This window comes from Fringilla coelebs, assembly GCF_963513975.1.
Source record: "Fringilla coelebs genome assembly, chromosome: 9".
Taxonomy (NCBI): domain Eukaryota; kingdom Metazoa; phylum Chordata; class Aves; order Passeriformes; family Fringillidae; genus Fringilla; species Fringilla coelebs.
The window spans coordinates 11,282,627-11,304,829 of NC_140067.1; the positions used below are offsets into that span (position 1 = coordinate 11,282,627).

The 22,203-nt window shown below is 39.1% G+C and overlaps 1 protein-coding gene across 1 annotated transcript in view; it reads left to right on the plus strand.

The window, feature by feature from the left end:
* Window positions 1–22,203, plus strand: part of ST6GALNAC3 (ST6 N-acetylgalactosaminide alpha-2,6-sialyltransferase 3) — a gene marked incomplete at both ends in the record, with an annotated part of 182,030 nt that overhangs the window by 69,924 nt on the left and 89,903 nt on the right. The window contains one exon of the mRNA XM_084211230.1: window positions 2,533–2,727. Within this exon, the coding sequence (XP_084067356.1) occupies window positions 2,533–2,727 (195 nt within the window). The remainder of the gene's footprint in view (window positions 1–2,532; window positions 2,728–22,203) is intronic.

A 22,203-nucleotide genomic window follows, 5' to 3' on the forward strand; every position in this document is an offset into this window, starting at 1 on the left:
GCCTATTGTTGGATCTCATGCCTTCAACTAAAATTGCAGGGGAACTGAATACTTAATACCAACGTCCTTTGTACAAGTTGATAAGTAAACATTGGGTTTGCATATGGCTAGATTTTTTTTTCCAAAACAATTTCAACAGATGCCTTAATTCTGTTCTGTTGTAAAAATTCCTTTCTGTCATTTGAATGTTATTGTTAGTGCAAATTCTTTCTGGCTGAGTAAAACACAGAGAAAAATCTTTGCTGTTTTCATTTTCAAACACTATTTTCTTACATAAAAAACCAAAAGGCCGTATTTTTTCTTTCATCTGCTAGTACAGTGCATTTAAAGAAAAGAAATATAAAAATCAGGTGGCTTCATAGTGAAGGCAAAGAATTTAGCTGCACAATCAGAATTTTCTCAGGGCAAGGGCTGTTTAGAACAACTCTCTGTGAGAAGTACATAAAGCTGATTGCACTATTTTCAAGTTCAGAACAGATTTGCACAAAATAAAGGAAGTAAAAAGTGATATTCAATAAACCAGGAAGATAGGGTATGTGGAAATCAGCTAGTAGCATCATACAAGCAATCTTGCTTCCTGCTGTGGATGTTTTGATTGAAACATGCTCGTGTAGTGGAATGAGACTCTAGATCCCCCTTTAAATATTTGCAATATTTTAATTCTGATTTGCAATAAATAATATGACTAATCCATGCTCCCTCTCATTGCTTTATGATTATCACTTGCACTGCACATCTTGGCTGCTTTTAGCACTTACAAGGCTCTGATATATAGCTAAATGTTTCTGACTCCATCTGCTACAAAGAGAAGTGACACAGAAGTGCTCCCCAGCCATTTTATTGCAATTTAATGTAAATCTGTTATAATGCAGATGATGAAAAGTGCAGTGGCTTCCATGAATTCTGAGAGCTGCGTTTGGGTTGTGGCTGCTGTGCTGCCCTCTGAAGATTTGCTGGGTTTAATTTTACATTGCACAGCCATTAGCTGGCTGAGGTTCCTCACTGAATCACACTGCCACGATACTTCTTCATCCTCCTCTTCCCTTTTCTCCTCACAGTGACCTCCTTCACCCAAGTTTTCCAGCCCAGTCTCTCATTGCTTTTATCTTATAAATTGTAACCTCCCAGTACATCAGAGCGCAGAGCCATGCAATTGACCCCTGCAATGGATTATTTTGTTAACTCTTTTGGTGGGAACATCATAACATCCCTTCCCATTTGCTGTGAGCTCATTGTGATTCTCACTGTTGTGCAAGGACAGATTAATCTTATCTGGTTGCCAGGAGAGCTTGCCTTTTCCATGGCATCACGTGTGATCTTATTGCCATCATGTAAAATAAATGGTGTTAAATGTGTTCTGTGCTGGTTAGTTGGGAATTAGCTGGTAGATGGGAATTGGGGTGATCAGATTCTGTCCTCCAGCAATAATTGTTATTATATATTTATGTATAGACCCTTAGGCAAATGATCTCCCCCCCCTTGTATTTTCTGTAAATGTTACTGTTTACAATGATAGAATTACCTTCAGTCAAGTAATTAAACTGTGGCAAATTAGGTAAACCTAGAATGCAATTAAAGTACAGTAAAAACACATGTAAATGGTAATTGTTTCATTCCCACAGGGGAAATGTGAAAATAATCTTTTCAATACAGTATCATATCTAGAGTCTTTACACATGATCTTTCCACATGCCAACTGAGGTGTTTGTCCTTAAGTAATTTGTCTAGAAGTAATGACTGCAATATTTAAAAGAATAGCTAAAAACAAGGAGAACATCCTTATTTTCTCACAGGTTTTTCACTTGCAGACTGGGGAGTTAGCCAGGGAAAAAGTTGTGATCTTTCTGTGATGACATTCTCCAGTCCAACTGGCTGCATGGGCTAGAGGTGGAAGGGGAGGGCTAATTACTTGAATTATTAGCAATGGAGATCATCTTGTGCAGAATGATAATGCCTTACTTGGTAAATTCATGAACCTGGAATAAGGCAGAATGTGGTGCTGACTTCACCAACAATTTATTCTAAAGTATTTGAAGTTACTGCATGAATTCTGTTGCATGGAGTGATCTGTAGGGGTGGTAATCTTTCCAGTAAACTTTGTGTGGTGTCACTGCAGATGGCATTTCATTTTGTGTGTTGTCATCCCTAGAAGATGGATGATTTTGAGTGAAGACTTTGGTGTGGATGTTTACATAAAATCTTTACTCCAAATGCAAATAAAATTTAAAGCTGATAGATCTTTTTTGAATCTTAAAAAATAGGTTGTTTTTTTTTTTTTGTGAGAAAACTGACTTATTTGCAACCAGTTCTAAAAGAAACTCTGCAAACCTCTGAAATGCAAATTTATTGAAATAAAACAATCCAGTCACCTGTCTCCTTGTGCTCCTGCAGCAAGGTGACTACCAGAGGAATAATTTCACATAAAGCTTTCTCAAGTGTTTTTCCTTCATCCTCCAATTGAAGATATGTATTTTTTTATTAAAACTGACTCTCAATTTTAATAATTTATTTTCTTTCTTCTTTTCATTACAGAGGAAGTCCATTGTTGCTGTGAGTTTCATTGCAGCATTCCTCTGTCTGATCATCGTTCGTCTCACAAATGAAGTAACTTTCCCTTTGATCCTCAACTGCTTTGGACAAACCAGAGTCAAGTGGATCCCATTTTCTAATGGCCAGAGGCAGCCTCTGAAAACTCATTATGGATATATAAATGTAAAAACACAAGAGGTAAGACCTGGTTCTAAAGAAATGGACCAGTACATTTCTTTTTCTCCAATCCCATCCAATGCTTTTTTACAACCTGCCCGATGTAAAAACTGGACCAGGGTGTTTCTGAGCAAAGTGGCTATTTTAGAATTCTCCTACCACTTAAATGACCTTTGAAATTTTTAAAATTTCTGTCATGTCTGCAGTGGAGAGAGCAGTGAGCTGACCGCAAAATCACCCTTTATTGAGTGAAACCTTGTTTATACAAACAAGAAAATCTTTCAGATTAATTTCAATCCTTCAATCCCTCTAATGCAAAAGGGAATTTTCTTGTGTTTGTTGTAATAAGGTCCTAAAAATGTTTCATTTTGCCGGGGCTGTCCAAAGAAGAAGTAGCTCATTTTTGTTTGTATGGGCATGAAAGAGGAAAAGGGAGTGATATGTGAAATGAGCATATGTGAGTCTAGTGCATGTATAAAGCTAGAGGTTTACTGGATTTTTCTGTAAGGATTGCATTAATACTTGATAGCTGTTTCAAAACTAGGTATGTATTTGTATTCTGTACTTTAAAACTCACTGTTGTGTATCTGCTTTGCAAAATACTTGCTGTATGATAAAAATACTTGTCTGATGAAATTAGCTTTTGCAGGGACTCCTGCTTTAAAGGGTCTTTGTTGTCAAAATTTCTAGTGCCACTGTTGGGTTTTGGTGGTGGTGGTGCATTTTCTTCAGACTTTTCCTCTCTCTTTGAAATATTTGTAAAATGGAATATTTCAAAATAAGGTAATATAAAAATTGAACTCTTTCTATAGTTTGTGATCAGTTACAGTACTGTCAGTCATGAGAAATGCTATATGACTTCCATTAACTGCTAGGTTGTGTTTTTTTTCTATAAAATTACAGTTATTAATGAGTGAAATTGATTCACATAACAGCTTTATAGAGAATGAAAATACTTCACCACTTCATTTTATTTAGTCCAGTGAGTGTATTGGACTAGTTAAATATTTATCCCATCTTTAGTGGGTTAAATGTGAAACTCAGAATGAGAGAGAGGCAGTTTTTAGGAGGCAGCTCCTTTTAAACATATGTAGCTTTTAATCATTGCTCCTGTGAGATGCAGCCCTGTTTTGGAGGCCAAAGTACATTATCTATAAAACAAGGACAGGCACCTGAAAGGAGAACTGTTCAGATGTGAATGGCAGTCCCAGTGAAAGGAGTGGGAGGTGCTGTTGAGCTCAGAGGGGTTAAGGCTTCACCCAGCATCTTCATCCCTCAGGAATGGGAGAGCAGAGTGTTCTGCATGTCCCTGGGTTGTTGCCAAAGTGTCAGGTGTGCAATCTGAATGAGGCAGAGCTGCCATGGCCACTGGGGCACTGTCAGTCTGAACCGATAACTGGGGAGGAGAGGAGCGTGCTAATCCATGTTTGTTCACCATTGCCTTCATCAGAGGTTACAAGTCGTTTGTGATGGCCTTAATTCATTCCTGAATTTGATAACATGCTTGGAAGTTCCAACAGTAAATGGAAATGAATGTCCTGAAAGCTGGTGACCGGTATCGATTTGTGACACGTTTGTCTCAATCTGGCTTGGGTCATGAAGGACTCCTTAAACTTTGCAATTTTAGCTGCTTTCCCTGTTGTATTTGCAGCTTACATTAATATTTGCTCATTAAAATGACAATGAAGAACCTGAACATGGCTTGCTTATTGTAAATGCACTAACTTTTGACTTAATTATTCCCTGTGCGAGGGAACTTTTGTTGTGATGCTTATGTGAAAAGCTTTCTCATAGCTCATGTTCCTAACTCCCACTCATGGCTTTCTCAGACTGTGAGTTTTAGAACACATATTACTTTGTCAAATAAGCATTTGTATACTATTTGTATGAATATAGCCAGAAAATCTCAATTATTAGTTTCTTTATTGTGTTAAATACGTTGAATTTCTGCTCATTTCATACAATTTAGATATTTTCTAGTTTTTTTGTGCTGCTGTGGTATGTAAGATAAACAGAAAAGTCTACTCTGTGAGACAGGCTAATGCCCCAAACAGATGTGGCCAAGTTTTTTGCAAAATGGGACACATGGTGTCTCCTTGAGGACCAAGTGGTGTAAGGAAACAGTACCACAATGAATTATCAGAAAATGAAGTGATGGAAGGGAAGATAGGAGGGAAGGCTTTTAAAGATGTGAATTTTGGCTTTTTCTCTTTTATTGAGGAAATCTTTTTGCAGAATTCTTTGAATGAATTCTTTGTTGAATGTGCTCATATTCTCCTAGAGTATCCTTTGAATCCTGTCACCCCCTGGTGTCTCCTGCTGTCTGATAGCACTCCCTCCTGTTCCTCAGCCTCTTCTAACATCCTTCTTCTTTTCTTCACATTTGTTCTCTGTTCTCCTTTACCTGTTCCTCTCAGGCTGCACTCCAAGGTCTGGCTGCATGCCAACTCCTTGGTGTACTTAAAAGTGCAAGGTCAACAAACCAGGGAATTGGGACAATTTGCCACCAACCCAATCAGTCAGCTGAAGTGACAGGATCTAGAAAATCTAGAATGAGCGACTTCTCTGCCTTTCCTGTCTCTTTATTGCATACTTACTTTCTGAAGAAAAAGAAAAATCAAACCAAACTAAAAAAGGCCCAGTCCCCCAAACTTTTCCATAGCAATAAAAGTTTAAGTTAGGAGGAACTAGGTTTTTTTGGGGATAGGAGTGAGTGGGATGAGATTTGAAAAATCTTATGAGATAATGGAAAATCAATTACTTGGTTAAAATGGTAGTGATTAATCATTTGTATTAAAAAAGATCAGGAAATACGGTGATGTGAACATTAGTGTTTTTCTCAAGTAAAAAACAATGATGTGGCTGTTTTTAGGTATGATCAGAATAATGCTGTAAAGACATTTTTCAAGGATGTTGCATATTCGACTTGACACTGTAGTATTGTGGAATTTTTATTATTAAAAAGTCAGAGAGAAAAAAAAGAATAAAACTAGATGTATTGGAGTATTTAATATAAAATGCAAAGAGAGACATAATCCACAATTAAGGCTGTACATAATACAGGGTTGTTGCTATGGTTTCCTTGATTTGTAGCCATAGCAACGGCTTTGGGAAAACTGTATTTATGTACAGTAAATATATTAGATTTGAAATACAAATAGATGTGAAGTGTTGTATGTGCTGGGCCACTATGTCTAGACACATTTCAGTTTCACTTTGGAGATATTTCTGAAACAGGGGATTCTTCACCTAGAAAATTGGCATCCAGAGCCCACCCTCACTCCCCTCAGTAGGAGATGATCTTGTAGCAGCCTTCCATGATGAGATCTCTTTTCCCTTTTCAATATCCACATCTGAGGTGACTCCTTGAGATTTGTGGGAAGCTCTGCTGCCTGTTTTGCAATATTGCTGTCTCGCTCAATACGTGAATTTGACCTTTCAATGAGAAGGAGGTGTATGAACACCATGACCTTTCTTTCCCTTCTTTCCTCCACTTTGTGCCTATGGATTTTTGGTGAGGGGTCCCATGAAATCTGTCTTTAGGAAATGTCATGCCTATCATGTGTTAGTTATTTTTATCCTATTCCTGGTGATTTTTTTTTCATAGAAAATATTAATTTGATACAACTCCATGGTGGTTACCCAGTTGAAACCTCCTGGAATAAACCTCCCCCCATCCACATCAAGCTGATGTAATGACTCTTTTTGTATATCAAAAATGGGGAAGCAGATAAAAAGAAGCAGGTAGAGAAAATATAACCTTCCTCCTTCTTTCATACCACTCCTACTCTACAAAGAGTTCTGGCAAAATTAATGAACATCATGTATTTAAATTGCAGCATTATGACATCAATTTAAAATCCATTAGCAGTTTGAGACTTTATGCTAGGCAAGTCTAATAGTGTTCTTGGATATTTGATTGTGCTTCCTGAAAGGTGAATATTGAATAGATTTTTACTCTACCGTCAGTATTAAAATAATATAGCATTTTCCTACGTACGTAAAATCTGAAATATAGCTGCAATAACACTTGAAGCATAATTATAAAAGTATATTCAAGTACTGAACAATGATTAAAACTGTTCTTGGAAAAGGGTAAGTTCTGAGATGACCTAAAATCCCTACATTAAACTGCAACTGTGAGATCTAATGGCTTCCTCTGGAATGAATTCTGAGGGAGCAAAGAGCCTCTGTGTCGGGAGCACTGAAGGATCCTGCGCTGCAGTGATGAGCACCAGATAAAAGGAATGTGCATTGCAGCACTTAAGGCTTCTCAAAAGTCCTGTCATAACTGAAAAACTCATCAGTGCTGTATTGATATTGAAGAAATACGTTGGGATCATGTTATCCCATCCCATTTGTCCCTAACCTGAACAGGCCTGGGTAAAGCATTAATTGCTCTCCACTTGTGGCACACACAGCTACAAACATGTGGGGCTGGACTGCCTAAATCTGGCTCCTTTTTTTTTTTCTTTTCTTTTTGCCAGGAGTTCTGTAGTAGAACTTGGCTGAAATGAATGCAGGTTTCCACAAATGAAATACCCCAGATAGAAATCTTAATAGGAGGCTACAGACCTTTGCATTGTCCTTTTTATTGTTCTTTTCACAACACAATAAATGAAGTGCATTTCAAAACTACCTGAAATGTGGAGGAAAATTAACATAACATGCAGACTATGGGCTCCCTGTAAGATAAGGCAGATACAATTTCAACAATAGCAAAACCATAGTTGTCAACATGTTATAAGTAATCATTAGATGGACCCACACCAACCATGAGGCACAACCTTTCTTACAAAACTTGAAAAACTAAATTAAAATATCATAAGGAAAGCAAAGAATGGGATTGATGTTTTAATATTAGCTCCTCTCCCAACATGGCAAGTAAGAAAAATTTTTCAAAAAGACTGAAATTTTATAAGACGTATTTTAAAAATGTAAAGCTAGCAACCAACCTGGGGAGGTTTGTTTTGTCTCTGTTAGTAATGGATGAAAATGATACTATGAAGTGTCAGTGGAGAATATTGGAGACCAGCTTTAGGTTTCATCTCAGAAGAGAAGGTACCAGACAATGAACTTGAATGGTGTGTTCAGCTGGCTCCAGAGATGCTTGTTTTGTACTCTTCTTGTGAAAAACTGTGTCCTAGAGAGGCTAAAAAGCTGCATCAGCCAAATCTCCCTGTGCCAGAAAGTTACCTTAGTATTTAACTTCTGACATGTGGATGACTTCTATCCTGTCTTTTCCTTTGGGATCTTGTTCTATGTTACAACTTAAGAATTCACAGGATATTTTGGTAGTAAAAGGTCATTTGTTTCATAGTCATTTATCATTTATATCCCCTCTAAGACACATTTTTTTTATCACAGTTGCACAGTTACTCATTATTTCAGCCTCAGAAATAATGTAATAATAATAGTAATGAAAGTACAACTAAACATGCAGTATCTTCTGGATATTTTGCTGCTTCCATTTTATAAATTTTCAGGAACAATTTTCTTTGGAAGTATTGCAGAAGGGTTAGTTACATAACACTTCACATGACAATCACATTGCCTGTTAAATTGAGAGGCATTCATATGGAGGGTTGATGGTTCCTGTCCCCCCACCCCTGTTGTGCTTTCTAACTGTACCAGAGCTCCCATCCCTGGCTCTGGGAGCCACAGGCACACACTCAGAAATGAAATTCCTGCCAAGGATTCTAATCACCAAATGAGCAACTCCAGGAGCACATCTTCTATTATAGAAATAGATCTCACTAAACAAATAGACCTCACCAGAATCCTCACTGCCCTCTTCCTCTTTCCAACCCTTTTTTGGCCTGGAAGAGGAGAGAATGATCCAAATAAGCTGCAAGGTCCACTTGAAACCACTCAGGCTGTTATGAACCTACAGGAGAGAAGGGAGCACAGATAATGTGTGTCCTCAGTGGAGCAAATCCTGCCAGCTCAGCCATTTTCCTTCTGTATATATGGAATAAGCTTAGGTTTTTAAAGCTGCCACGACTCTGATGGTGTCTCATGAGGAAAAAGTCAAGTGCCAGGATAAATATATCAAGTATTCCATATAGAGGAATTAAATCTGCTCCACGCAGAGCCTCAGTGTGATGAGTCAAGCAGTGCTGCCTGTGTGGCAGCTCTGCTTTAAAAAAAAAAAAAGGCTAAGGGACTTGAGAAGAGATTACTATCAGCCAGTGAGCTGTGCCTTCAAAAGTCAATCCCTAAAGAACCTGGCCTGGTAGAAATAAATGTCTACGATGCAGTCGTGGGCTGGACTGATCTGTTGAATGGAGCTTACAGGTTATATTGCAGAAGGTCACTGGTATCAAGATTTGCCATCCACCTTGGTTATATGTAATTTTCAGAGATTTCTTCCACCTTCTTGAGGATTTTTTTCTGCTGCTGCTGAAGGGTAGGGGTATAGTAGCTAATGCTAGTCTCCCTGTTGAGAAGATGCTAGTTGTGTTCTCCATGTGGAAAGTGGGAACAATGTCTCCCCACATGAGAGACACGACACCTAGAAAATTGACTGGAGATCATCTGGAAAAAAATCAGAAAAATCTTTTCAGAAGAAAAGCTGACTTTTGCAGTTAGCTAGCTTGATAGGCAAATTTCTGTCAACAATGTTTTGTTTTAGTTTGAATGGTAGGTGGACCAGAAAAGTGAATGGAGTATTCTTTGGACTGGTGAAGAAAAGAGCAGAGAGGTTTGGTGTAATGTATTCTTGAGTGAGACCAAACCTCTGGGGAAAATAGGAAAGATGTAATGGGCAGGTGAGAGTGAGGCTTGTCAAGGGGATGAAGGGGGAACTTCCCTCTGTTACCATGACATGATTTCAGCTTTTGTCAGTAATAGTTGCCAAATGAAGGACGGGCTGTTTTGCATTAGTGGCAGACGAGGTGGCTCCTTGGTATTCCAGTTCATCAGCTGGGAGAGCAGTGCCCTCTCATTGCCTCCCTGAATATGCTCCCACTGCTGCTGTTTAAAAATGAGGATGCCTTCAGCAAAAGAAGCCCAGTGTCACCCTCCCAAGTTTATACTTGGAGTTCATTTCTCACAGAGATTCAAGGTGTCTGTTGCAGCAGAGTGTCTCTGGTCCTGGATTTGGTGATGGCAGCTGAGCTACACTTTGTACTGGTGTATGAAATACACCACAGAGTAAAAAGAGCCACTAAAAATGGAATTCTGCTCTTATAATCCTTCTTACACAAGGGCTTCCTGCTGGCTGTGGCAATCAGCGAGTTCAGCTCTTTGAGCTGCTGCCCAGCCCAGCTCTTCTGGCAGAGATGCAGGGCGCAGGGCTGACCCACAGCTATTAATACCTCCTGCAGGGAGCGGCGTGCCAGCCGCGCACAGACGCGCGTGGGTGCGCATGTAAACACAGCAGCTAGAACTCGCTCAAGAGGCAGCCTCCCAACACTGACAGCCATGCCAATTGCTAGTTAGCTTTAAAGCCACAGCCATCTTCCTTGAAAGCCTTTGCTTTCCAAGTTTGCTCCCATGGCCATCTGTCACAGCCTGCCTTTGGCAGCTTCGGGTTCTGCTGGGAGGCTCTGCGGATTGAGCGCAGAGTTTTGTCTTTTGTACTGTTCTCTGAGCGGGTGGAAAGTTTCATTCACATGAGCTTTTTCTCTTAGGCTTTTTGTTAGATTAAAATGTGAACCTTAAATGCAGATTTGAGCTGTTAATCTGTGCTATCTGCTCTCAAACCAGGATGGAACAGGTGGAGTGGTGTAAGTGCTGCATAGAGAGAAATGAGCTCAGAGACCCTCTTGGAGCAGAAGCAAATTGTACCAGCAATAATTGCTTTTTTTGGGATAGTTGCTCCTGTCTGGCTGAACACATCAGTCTGTACTACCAAATATGTGTTATTTGGTCTGTAAGAGACCTGTATAAATGTTGTATCACAAACCTCGTGTTCATTAATGGCATTACTATGCTGGCAGTGTGTGCATCTTAGAGCTCTACTTAATAGACTTACAGTATCTGTTACAAGGAGCTACATTTTCTGTGGCTGTAACTTTTTGTAAATTTTGTGTACTCATCACAAATAATTTTGTAACTATATCCAAACCAATAAATTGTGTTCCCACCACTGTTGGAAAGTTCATTGCAAATGGTGTCTGTGCAGCTGCACCCAAAAATGAAGACCAATTCAGTCTGGGGAGAGGTGGGAGGGAGAAAAATGAAGTTCTGTGTTACTTGCAATATTTCTTTCTTCCATTTTTATTTTTCTTTCTAATTGATATATTTTCTATATTGAGCTGGTCAGACATTACAGTAATCTCTCAGTTAGAAAAGCAGTTGGCCCATTAGATGAATAAATACCGTGTTAAATGAAAATCCCCAATCAAGCAGAGAAATTACTAGAGTGATTTTGGGATTGTCCTCTTAATAACAACAATCCATCCTCCTTTTTAATCCCCAACCCCAGGGATGCACATTACCGCCTTTACCTTTTCATAGCAGGCAAGTCCTCTTTGCTGCAACTAACAGCATCATTTTTTGAAGTAGCACTTCTTGAATTTGTCTATAAGAGTTTCTTGTAGTTAGGACCCAGAATTTTGGATTTGAAATTGATGAAAATGCTACCAGTCTTAGATCAATATTTCTCCAGGGGATGGAACCTGCTATGTTCCTGATAGAGACTGAAAAGAGCACTCAAGGGTCTCACATTAGTATTACACCAACCAAAGTTGGTTTGGGTTGATTTCCCTGGTTCTAGTTCAGTGATGCTACCACCCTCCCTCCTTTCTGCCTCTTTCAGCGCTGGTACCTAGGATTCACATTTGTAAAGGGAAAAATATAATTTCTGGAGTGCATCAAGTAGAAAAAGTATATTTCTAAGCTTTTACAAAAATGCCTTCAGACTCCTATGAAATGCCTGACTGCATGCACAGGACTGACTCCAGAGTAGTTCCAGGGCAATACACTGAAAGCTTAGATCAGCACTGGCAATATCCTACAACAGAAATTAAATACCAAGGTGAAGGATAAAGTCTGGCCTTTAGGTAAAAGCAATAACCCTGTATTTGATGACACACAGTGTCTCATGGAATTGATCAATGAATGTCAGTTTTGTTCTCAGGTGTTTTTGGTGTAATTAATTTTATTGATTTATCATCATTTTCCAGCTTACAATACAGTTTCTTGTGTCATCTTATTCCTAACATGTAAAAGATTTGTAATGTCAATCCTATTTCCTATTAGCTCTTCCTTTTTAGAGCCAGTTCATCTTGTCCAAAACTGCTGATTTTTCTTCAGCTTCCCCTCCAGTTTGGCTTGCCCTTTACTGCCAAGAATTTCTTTCACTAGATTATCAGATTTCCTCTTCCTCCAAAATATATTCCTATTTATGCTTTGAAGGCATAGATTGGAGATTTAGGAGATAAGAGGCTGTTCTTAAGCCACCTACTGCTGCATTCTGCTCAAGGTTTGATTCCTGATGGAGGCAAGATGTGGCCTCAGGATGAATATATTGATCCAGTCTTCTGGTAGCAGGCTTTGGAAGAGCATCTGGAAATAGGTTTCAAAGCAGAAGAACCTGTGGCAAAGTTGTTTCTCAAGTCAGAGTTCTTTTTAAGTTTCTTTCTAATGTCCTTCCTAGAACGACTTCATTTTCAAAGGGAGTGAGCCCAAAACAGTTTATTTGAAGCCACATCAGTGTTTCCCAGAGGCTCAGTACAGCCCTTTTAGCATTTCCAAGGCTGAACCGGCTCTCCGGTAAGAAGCCAGAAAAAGGCAATTTTCTCAGACACGTAGCAGATGGTGCTTCTTCATTAATTGTCTCCGTGGCAGACCTTCAAAAAGTCCCAAGGAGTGCCTTGGAGGTAGTGGGATGATCCTTTGGGATCCTCCATGCTGGTGAGGTCACTCTGGAGGTGTCCTGTTCATTTCTGCTCCTGCTGGCCCTTGGTGTAGAATGTGCCTTGTCACCATCAGTATCAGTGACAAGGGGTGGAGCTGATGAAAAATTATTGTAATGCAAATAATGATGATTAGTGTTGATATTTTACTCAGAAAGGCGTGGGCAGAGGAACAGCCTGGAACTCTTACGAGCTTGCCTCAATTTCTGTCCTGCTGCTGATGTAGAGCAAAGTATTCTTGACTGCTTCAGGATCATCATTTTTGTAAAGGATCAATGTTTATGAAGAGCAAGTAACATTTTTTGATCAAGTTACTTATGGTCATGTTCAAAAATTAAAATGTTACAGTCATATTGATTGTCATAAAATGATTGTGAATCTACTATCCCAGAGAGATTATCCCTTATTACCATTGTATTACAGCCAGAATTTTATTGTCAGAACAACAACAAAAATAATCTTTGCACTGCACTAATGCTTCATTCTGATTGACAAAGGATGAGGCAATCCACGTACGGTGACAGCAGTGCTGGCATGGATTATATAATGATATATAGCAACTTCCATAGGCTCCCATTATTTTCTGCATGAATCCTGTCTGTCTTTGATAAGCATGTGTAACTCCTAATAAATTATTTTGGAGCTGAGCATAAGCATCAAGGAGAAAGGACTTTTGTAGGTATGGGGGCTGGTGATAGCTGAAAATGAGAAGGCAAAACTGACAGATAATTGTAGATGAGAAGTCATTTTCAAGCAATAGACAGGGGTGATATTGTTTCCTGTTTAAAATTAGTTGCCACCTCTGCTGGCTGCAGTGCAAGGTAAGTTCTGCTGTAAAATCTAAATCGTTTGATCATTTCTTATGTATAGGCAGTTGATAATAACATAGGAACCAGCTCCCTCCACTTGCTCTTAAATGGCTTGCTCCCATTCTGGTGGGTGTTATCCACTCTTCATTTCCTGGGGAAGAAATGGCCCTCTGTGAGGCTGTTTATCTGAATAGCGCAGAAATAATTTTCTGCAAACATAACTATTACCATAACAGAACCCTTAAAAAAAATTACAGTGACACTCTGAGTTTTCTGAGATTAGTGTCTTCCTCTAAGGTCTCTATTTCCTCTGGTATTACTTCCAGTCCTGCTCACTGAAACTACAATGCTTGGCTGCCACAAATAGCATGAATAATGCATACATTTTTCTGCTAGTTTCAGTGTGTGCTAAATAGTTTGATATACAAAGAATAAAATCTAGAGCTGAAAGCAGCCAATTGGCCCTCATCATCCTGCTAGTACGTGATTGGCCCACATTCCACCTTATCTCAGGTTTTAACCTGCCTGTTGCTATAATTGCAATTCTCAGGCCTTTACCCACATCCCTTAGAAGATCATGTGGTACACTTGAGTATTTTCTGAGATTGAGATATGGCAAATATTACAGCTGTCTGTATGCTTTTATTTCCTGTTTCTTTAAAGATCTTAGATGTTTCTAGTTCTTATTCTCTTTTTTCTTCCAGTGTGTATGGACACTTGCAGTTTCACCTTTATCACCATGTTATCAAGTGAAATGCTCCTTTATGTTTCCTAAATCATCCATAGAAAGAGCCCACTTTTTCCTCACTTCTTGATGTTCAGTTTCCTACAACTCACTATGGGATTGAGCTGTAATGGAAGAGAGGAGATGACATCACATGGTCCCTCTGTTTCTAGATATCAAATTACTTTGGATTTATTTTTCCCAACGTGTCTTGGATCCTTTTCCATGAGATGAATCGTTTCATTGTTTTCCAAGGTGATGCTGACCGTGTGACTTCCCTCATGCTTGTGCACTCTTTCTGCAAATACCATTTCTTTTCTCCTGAAGATTGTTTGTAAAGATAAGGCAGATTTAGCAAGGAAAAGATCACAAATATGGTGTTTTATGAGGCCAATTAAAAAAGTATAGCACTAAAAGCCGAAGTGATTTTGTTTCTGTTTGGTTGGTTTGTGGTTTGTTGGGGTTTTTCTCCTTAGTTTGTTTCACTCCTTATCAGAAGTCTTAAAGTGGTTTAAGTTATTCTTGAAAATGGAATTTTTGGTCATATTTTTTCCTGTTCAGTCTGTAGCAGTGTTTTTGCAGTTTAAATGCCTTTTTTCATTAGAGGAACAGTTTTCATAATGGAATAACAGGATGGATCTGTTAAGAAATTAGAGTTTCATTTTATGTTCAGAACACTTGATTTGTATATACATTTGTATTTCTTGTACATTCAGATTAATTGTTCAATTATCTAGGAAGCTGTATTCTGAATTCCTGAAAATCTGTCTTTTTATCAGTCTTTAGTAAATGGAAGAATGCCTCTAGTAATTTCCCTTCACTCACTAAGCATGTAATTTTTCTTTGAAAAATCTAGTTTGTCTGGCGAGATCTTTATAAACATAAATATAATTTTAGCAACTACATATCACTAAGAGGCATTTCTGTGTTAGATGTGTGAGTAGATATTATTGCATAATACATCTTAAAATCTGTTTGAATTTTTAAATTGCTAGAGGATTCATGAATGTATTTTTTTTTTAGTTTTATTCCAATATGAGTATCTATCTCTCTATACAACCATTAGTTATTTCTAGATACAGTGAAGTATTTATTTACCTAAGGATGTCCAAAAGTTCTTCTGCTGTTTTATATTTGAAATAGCATGGTTTTTAAGAGTGCTCAGTGCAGAGGCAGTGTTTATTATTTAATGATCGTGGTGATTTGAGAGGGGAAGGGTTTGACTGCATGCTTAGGTTTGCTCCCAGTACCACTTGAAGTGAAACCTCAGGTTTCCATGCTCTGTGGAACCTGTGTGTGTGTCTGCAGGATTCCTTTCCTGTTAAAAAAGGTGCCTGTCTTGGCAGGTTCACAGCCCAAATCCTGTCAGCCTTTGCAAAGCACAGGTCACAGCTCCATGCCAGAGCTGTGAGAGCACAGGGGCTGAGCAAGGTGAGCAAACACCTGCCTGTATTCAGCAAGTGAGCAAACACCTGCCTGTGTTCAGCACATCAGCTTACCCACCCCGTGCTCAGAGGCATTTATGGCTCCTGTGTTTTGCCCCTCTATAACAGAACAGTACATGGTAACCTGTGAGATTTTCAGCTGTACTATAAGTTCTATTGTGAAAGGATGCCCAGTTTATTTTTGCAGCAGAAAATGGACTTGACGTGAGCTTTGGTCCATAGGTAATAGGTTCTTGGAGGCTCTGAGTGTTTCTTTCAGCAAAATGCTAATCTGGTAAATTGGTACATTTAACAGTCATCTGGGAATGCACCCTTTTGTGTAATATGTAGTTGATTGTAACAATTATGGATGCTATTTAATGGTGCCATCCTTAAACTTTCCAGTGTGATACTACCTAGAGGATTTGTTACTGATGAAATCATTATAGTGTTATAGAAATGAAATAGGTTGCTGCTGAAATTACCCTCAAAATCTAATTGTAACTTCATTGGAATTTTTCCCATGATGGATATTAAGTATATGTATATTTTTTATTTTTATAGAAGCAGCAATTTTATTTGTGTGCTTAATTTTATTCCACTATCTACTATGTATATATTACATTTTCCTTCTCATTTCCAGTTGTGGTCAAACACAACTTTAGTCCAATTTGGTTTTTATCTGATACTCTTTTATTTTTATTTCTCCTGTCACATGAATGAATACAGTAACATATTTCCTTTCTTGAGACTTCCCTAGGATTCCTCAGGTTAACACAATGAAGAGCTCTATTTTATTAATACCTGAAATTATGCAAGTCTTCTCAGTTTCCTTGTGAGGGCTTTCTTGGAAAGAAAAACATTTTTTATACTTTCTGGCCTTCAAATCAATTCAGATTCCTTTTTTTTAAAATCAAATCACTTGTTGTACCCAAAGTTTGCTTTCTAGACTCGTCTTTGTTTCAGACAGTTTCTGATTTAAAAACAAAACAAACCAAGAAGAGAAATCTTCTTCTTACTTGTTTGTAGTCCGTGAGAAATAGATGAAATCCTTGATCACAGAGGGAGATTTCAGTGACTGCCCAGGTTCCCAGGCAGAATAGCCTGCTCCCATGACACTCTTAGGTTATCTCTGTATTGTTCTAGCTCTTACTTAAAAGATGTGATATTTCACTGCCTTCAGAGCAACAGCCTTACATTCATCAGCAGTTGTGCCATTCTTTCTTTCTGCTCTTGATCGTACAAAATAGATTGATCCTGTAAGAGATGAAAAAGTCCCCATGTCTGTTCATCAGATTCTGTCCCTGTAGTCACACAAAGCCAGGGCACAGAGTTGGTAGATGGCCACCAGCCACCACTTTTGTCACCAGCCATAGAATCCACTTGACTGCTCAGAGAAAAGTGGTGCAGAAATAGCTTTTACTTCCCATGCTCATGCTGCTTGCCTTTCCTCCCCTCTTCCTAAAGCAGCAGACTGACTGCAATACACCTAATTTGGTAGTTATTGTTGCAAATTTTCCATCAGAAAATTGGAAATTCATGACCCCAAGGTTCTAAACACGTACAAGATATCCCCCATCTATACAAAATGTAATCATGTCTATTTGACCTCTGTGCTCTCATTGTTCTTAGAAGTAGACTGCCCTTTCTCCTAAACAAAGAAAGCTTTGCAGAGTAAGGAGGGAAATGTTGTTGGCATGGTTTGGATAGCCCCATGGATTTCTGTGATTTTGTTTAACAATTCCTTCCAAAGATTCTCAGATACCCAAAGCTGTTTGTTAGAAGCAAATATTTCTTAAAGCCATCGTGCTTATGTCCTGCTGTTGAGAAAAATGCCATGGAGCTGTTACCTTTCACCCAGGTGGTCCCCACTGATGGGCAGCAGTGACCTTGCTCTGGTGTCTCATGGGAATGCAGGCAGCTGGAGCTGGGCAGAGACATCCCCCAAAGCTCTGCTGCAGTGTCAGCGCTGGACACGAGCCCATGTCTCAGTCAGAGATGTGAATCCCTGACCTTCCAGTGGAGAGGCAATAGTGCTGCCAGCTGTGTTATGCTGACAGGCAAAGGACTTGTTTTTGAGATTCAGAAGTGAAGAAATTGGGCTTAACGCAGCACAGAGTTCTAACTGTTGAAAAAATCTAGCAATAAACCCCAGACAGTCTTCAGTTTCCAAATTATTTTGTTTTCCAGGTTGCTGGGAGTAATTTGCTTCATTAATGCAGTTCTGCAGCGTGAGCTATTTAAATTTTATCCCAGAACGAGTTCTTTTAGCCGAATAAAAACCTTTTGAAAAAGCTGATTTATGTCACAGTCACAGCTTTAAATAGAGCAATTCTGGTTCAGTGGCGAGGCGCTGGGGTCAAGGTCCGTGGTGTGCGTTCTCTGAGTGCTGTGCATGGATTTGCATGCACACAGCTTGCATTAGCACTAACACAATTTGTGCACGCGGCCCCTGAGCAGCAGTTTAGGAAAGTAGCCCTCAATAGAGAGGATATTTACAGCACTGAAGCTCGTGTTGGGAAATATGAACAGCTGCGCTCCAAACAGAAAACACACATCTGAAGTAAGACAAGCATACTGAAAATTATGTCCTGGCAGTTAACGTTTTTATTTATACACACTTCTAGGCAAAACTGAAAGGAAATATCGTTCTTTCAGGAGTCATATGTTTTGCAGAGCTAATAGGAGAAAACATCTGTCATCAGAAAAGATTTTTGCTGATGATAATTTTTTTCTCCCTGCATTTCCTGTAAGCGTTGGTACAAAAGAAATACAATTAATAAGTAAATGCTCTGTCACTTTGCTAATTATGTTTTACTAGCACTGTGATGGCCTCTTTGTACTTTGAATTCTCAGTTGAAATCATTCCTCCAGAACATATATTTGCATAGAGTTTTAGATTTAAATATTTTGAATTTTCAGTTCTAATATCTCAGCACCTGCTGTGCACAGAAAGGGAGCACCTGAGAATGGCATTATCCATCATGCTGTTATGGGAACTTGGTATTTACTTGCATAATGTCTAGAGCTGTCTGGTAGCTAAATCCACAGCAAGTTAAGAGGACTTTGCAAAAAGAAGTTTTAATTAATTTTAAGTTTGGCTGATGGAGCTCATGCCAATACCTCAGATTTCCCCAGCTGGGCTTCCCTGGAATTGATGTGCCTGCCTGCTCCCCGGTCCCTGCAGGGTCATGGTAATTCTCCGCATGGACCGTGCTGAATACTTCCCCTTCACAAACAGCTTTACCTGGGGAGAGGCTTTCCTCCAAAAGCACTAACAGAGCAAAGCAGTTCTGTTTTGCAGATTGGCAAAGTGAGACCTTGAGGTTGTTGTTTACCTGAGACATGGAGCAGGTCAGGAGCAGGACAGACCACAGCTCAGGGCTCCTGAGTCCAAAACTGCAGACTTTTATTTTGCCTTGCTTCTGGGGCGGTGGGCTTGTATGTCCAGGGAATAATTTGTATTGCCAAATGGAAAACTGGTGTGTGAAAGACACAAAAAGCAGTTTAGAACACAGTCTTGATAAATACCACTTAATTAGTTTACATAATGAATTTTGGAACATGACTATCTGTTAGACAAAAAATTTTGGATGCTTCTTTAATATGAATATTTTATTTCTTAATGACATATTAGTTGGTCAGGGGGAAATATTTTCACTAGAGCTAGCTGGAAACATATTTTCTCAATAACAATTATGGCATTATAATTACAAAGGAAGAATAGTGTGGCTAGTGAAGTAGAGAGTGGTGTTCTGCTGCTGCCATTACTGCTGTGTTAATTCAACTGACTGAAATCTGTGTGGAGAATAGGCAGGTTCTGGCCCTGCTGGACAACACAGGTGTCACTCTCATGCTGAGCACAGATTTATTGTCTTTTTTAATATCCTTTTGTTCATTTGAGGTTGACATTAATACTAGCAGGGTTGAAAGTCAAGGTTCAGGAACTGGGGAATGCCATAAATAAAATCACTTGTCCACTTCTGATTCAGAATTCTTTGATGTATTCATGGCTCTGCAGAGTGGGATAACTTCAGCCTCATTCATTGTCCAGATTTTACCTTTTCTGGTGCTGGGTGGAAATGTTTAAAGAAGTTGCTAGGACTGCTGCCTCATTTGCTGAAGAAATGAAAATGTGTGAAGGAGTTGGGACACTACAGGAACGGAAGGCAAGGCTGTCACAGTCAAGTGTTAATGCTGGCTGCTGTATTTTATTCTTGCCTCTGTTACAGAATTTCCATGTGATTCCAATCTAATCAAGCCATGTTTTTACTAATTGTGTGTGTTTACTTTCTGAAGCTTAGTTTGAGACCCTTGGGTCTGATTTGTGAAGCACAGAGATAGCTCAAGTCAATGAAAACTATTTCAACATATAAATTACCAAAGAATTCTAATTGCTCCAGGTTCTGTATGCCAGTGGGTGTATTCTTCTTAATTTAAATTAGAACTTTCACTGAAATTTCTCAGACCTCTTTAGTTGAAGAGAGCTAATGCAATCTTTCCTGTCTCTCTTTAGAATGGTATTTGAGAAGGGAGGAGCTACTGTGAGTGCTGAACGACAGCCCAGGCAGAAATTAATAAGTCTCAGAGCAGGGTGTGAATAATGCTCAATAAATGAGGCATGGGGACACATTGACTAATAACAAGAAAACAAAGGCATTGAGTAGCTGCTCATTATGTCAGTCAGTGCAGGCAGGGGTCCAGTGGAAAAAATCGTAGGTGGTCGGGTAATTAAAGATGGTATCACAGTGCATGCACACAAGGTTGCCCAATTAGGGCTGCACAGCAGCTCTAATTCTGACACTTCCCTAAATTTTCAGTGCTTGATTTTACACATTTAATGTTCCCTAGCATATTTTTGGTGTATTTACATATATACGCTCCCCCATTGCCTCCTTCATTGCCAAACTGTTAATTAGGTAGAACTACTGAGAAATGCAGTTGGATAAACAGGGCTTTGCAATGAACCTTGGATATCATGCTGCAGAGCAGGGAACCTCAGGCTGCCAGAGCTTTGAAGGGTTTACATCAGTGGTAATGAATTTGTTTTCTTTGCTTAATTATTTTTAGGAAGTTATGTTTTCAGTGCAGTCTGTTTTCTTACTCACTGTGTTGGGTTATTTCTGGGCCTTCATGGCTGAAGATGGTCTGGATGAAGCAACTTTTAATGAGATGTGTGTTCATAGGACTCTTCTCCCGTGGGTGTGAGTAGCCTTTAGCTATGGCCCTCATTTAAAGCAATAATTTTATTTCACCCACGTCTTTTGGAAAATTGTGAACTGCAATTAGATGCTTTGGTTTTCAGGTGCAGCTTTCTACCTGCCTGTATGATGTGGAACTTTTCAGAATATCACAGAAGAACCATAAAAACAGAAGTAGAAAAATTGAGAGACTGAGAAGGTAGAATTGAGGGACAGGAATGTAAATAAGCTTTATTGAGACTTTTGTCTTGTGCATGCATATAAATTATTTCCATGCTTCAGTGGTGCTGTTCTCCTGAGCTGTTCCACCACAATTGCACTGGAAGTGCTCTACCTGATGTGGGACTCCAATATTCTGAATTTTGGCCTCACTTGAGTATCAGTATGGCCAAGGGTTGAGCAAGGGTTGTGTTCCCTGTGCTTCCTGGCTGAGGGGGGATGCCTGGGTGTCTCAGATCTGTTGTCACACACCAGGTCCTCTTCACCCCCCTGACACAGCACAGGGGCAAAAGGAGGGATATGGGGTGGGTGAGAGCCACCTTTGCCAGCCTCCCTTCCTGAAGGCTGCTCCTTTGCAGCAGTGCCTGTCCATGGGCTGTCCCTGAGAACGTGCAGAGTTAAACCAGTCTTGTTTCCTGGTAAAACGACATTCTTACATTCCTGCTCATGCTAGATCTGCCAAAGGGACTGCTGATGCTGTTGGGTAATCTTCAGCATTAGTAATAGCATCAAAATACAAACCCAGGTGATAGAGTCAGGATTAGAAAGCCTGAAAAGCTGAGCCTTTTTTCACCTTGCCCTGTCTAGATACTCATAACTCAATTAATTTCTTTCCCTTTTCTAAGATTTTACCTGAAGTCAGAAGGTGTCATTATGGTGACAAGAAATCACAAATAAAGGTGATTATGTGTGACACATTATGTGTCAAGCCATGCTGACATCATCTTTAAAACACTGCTTGTATTTTTTTGGAGAACCAGTTCTTGGACTTAGAGTCAAATGTGCTATAATTAAACATTGATTCACAGGAATGAAGGAATTTTTTTTCTGCTTTAAGGAAATAGATTTTAGGCAAGTAATGGAACAAAGGAAGCATAGTGTAACTTTGGTTTTATGTCAGAAAATAAGCTGCAAGTGACCTTTAACTTGCACCTAGAAGGTAATATTTATTTTAGTTTTCCATTAGTATTGTCTTTAGTTGTATCTTTTTCTTTTGATTGTTTAGCATACACGAATTCTGACCTTTCACAAACTATCTAAAGCTGCAGTGAAAATAGATGGCTGACTCTGAAATTATATTTACTCTTTTATTGCAGTTTTCATATCAATTTTACCAGACTTTTACCAAGCTTTCTATTCTTATAAACTTTTTTCTTTCAGTAAATGTATGAAAATAATTTGGCAATGAATCACGTTATAGCATAGCCTCGTATTGTGGAGCCTTTTGGAATATTTTGTTGATACTTGGGTTGGTAT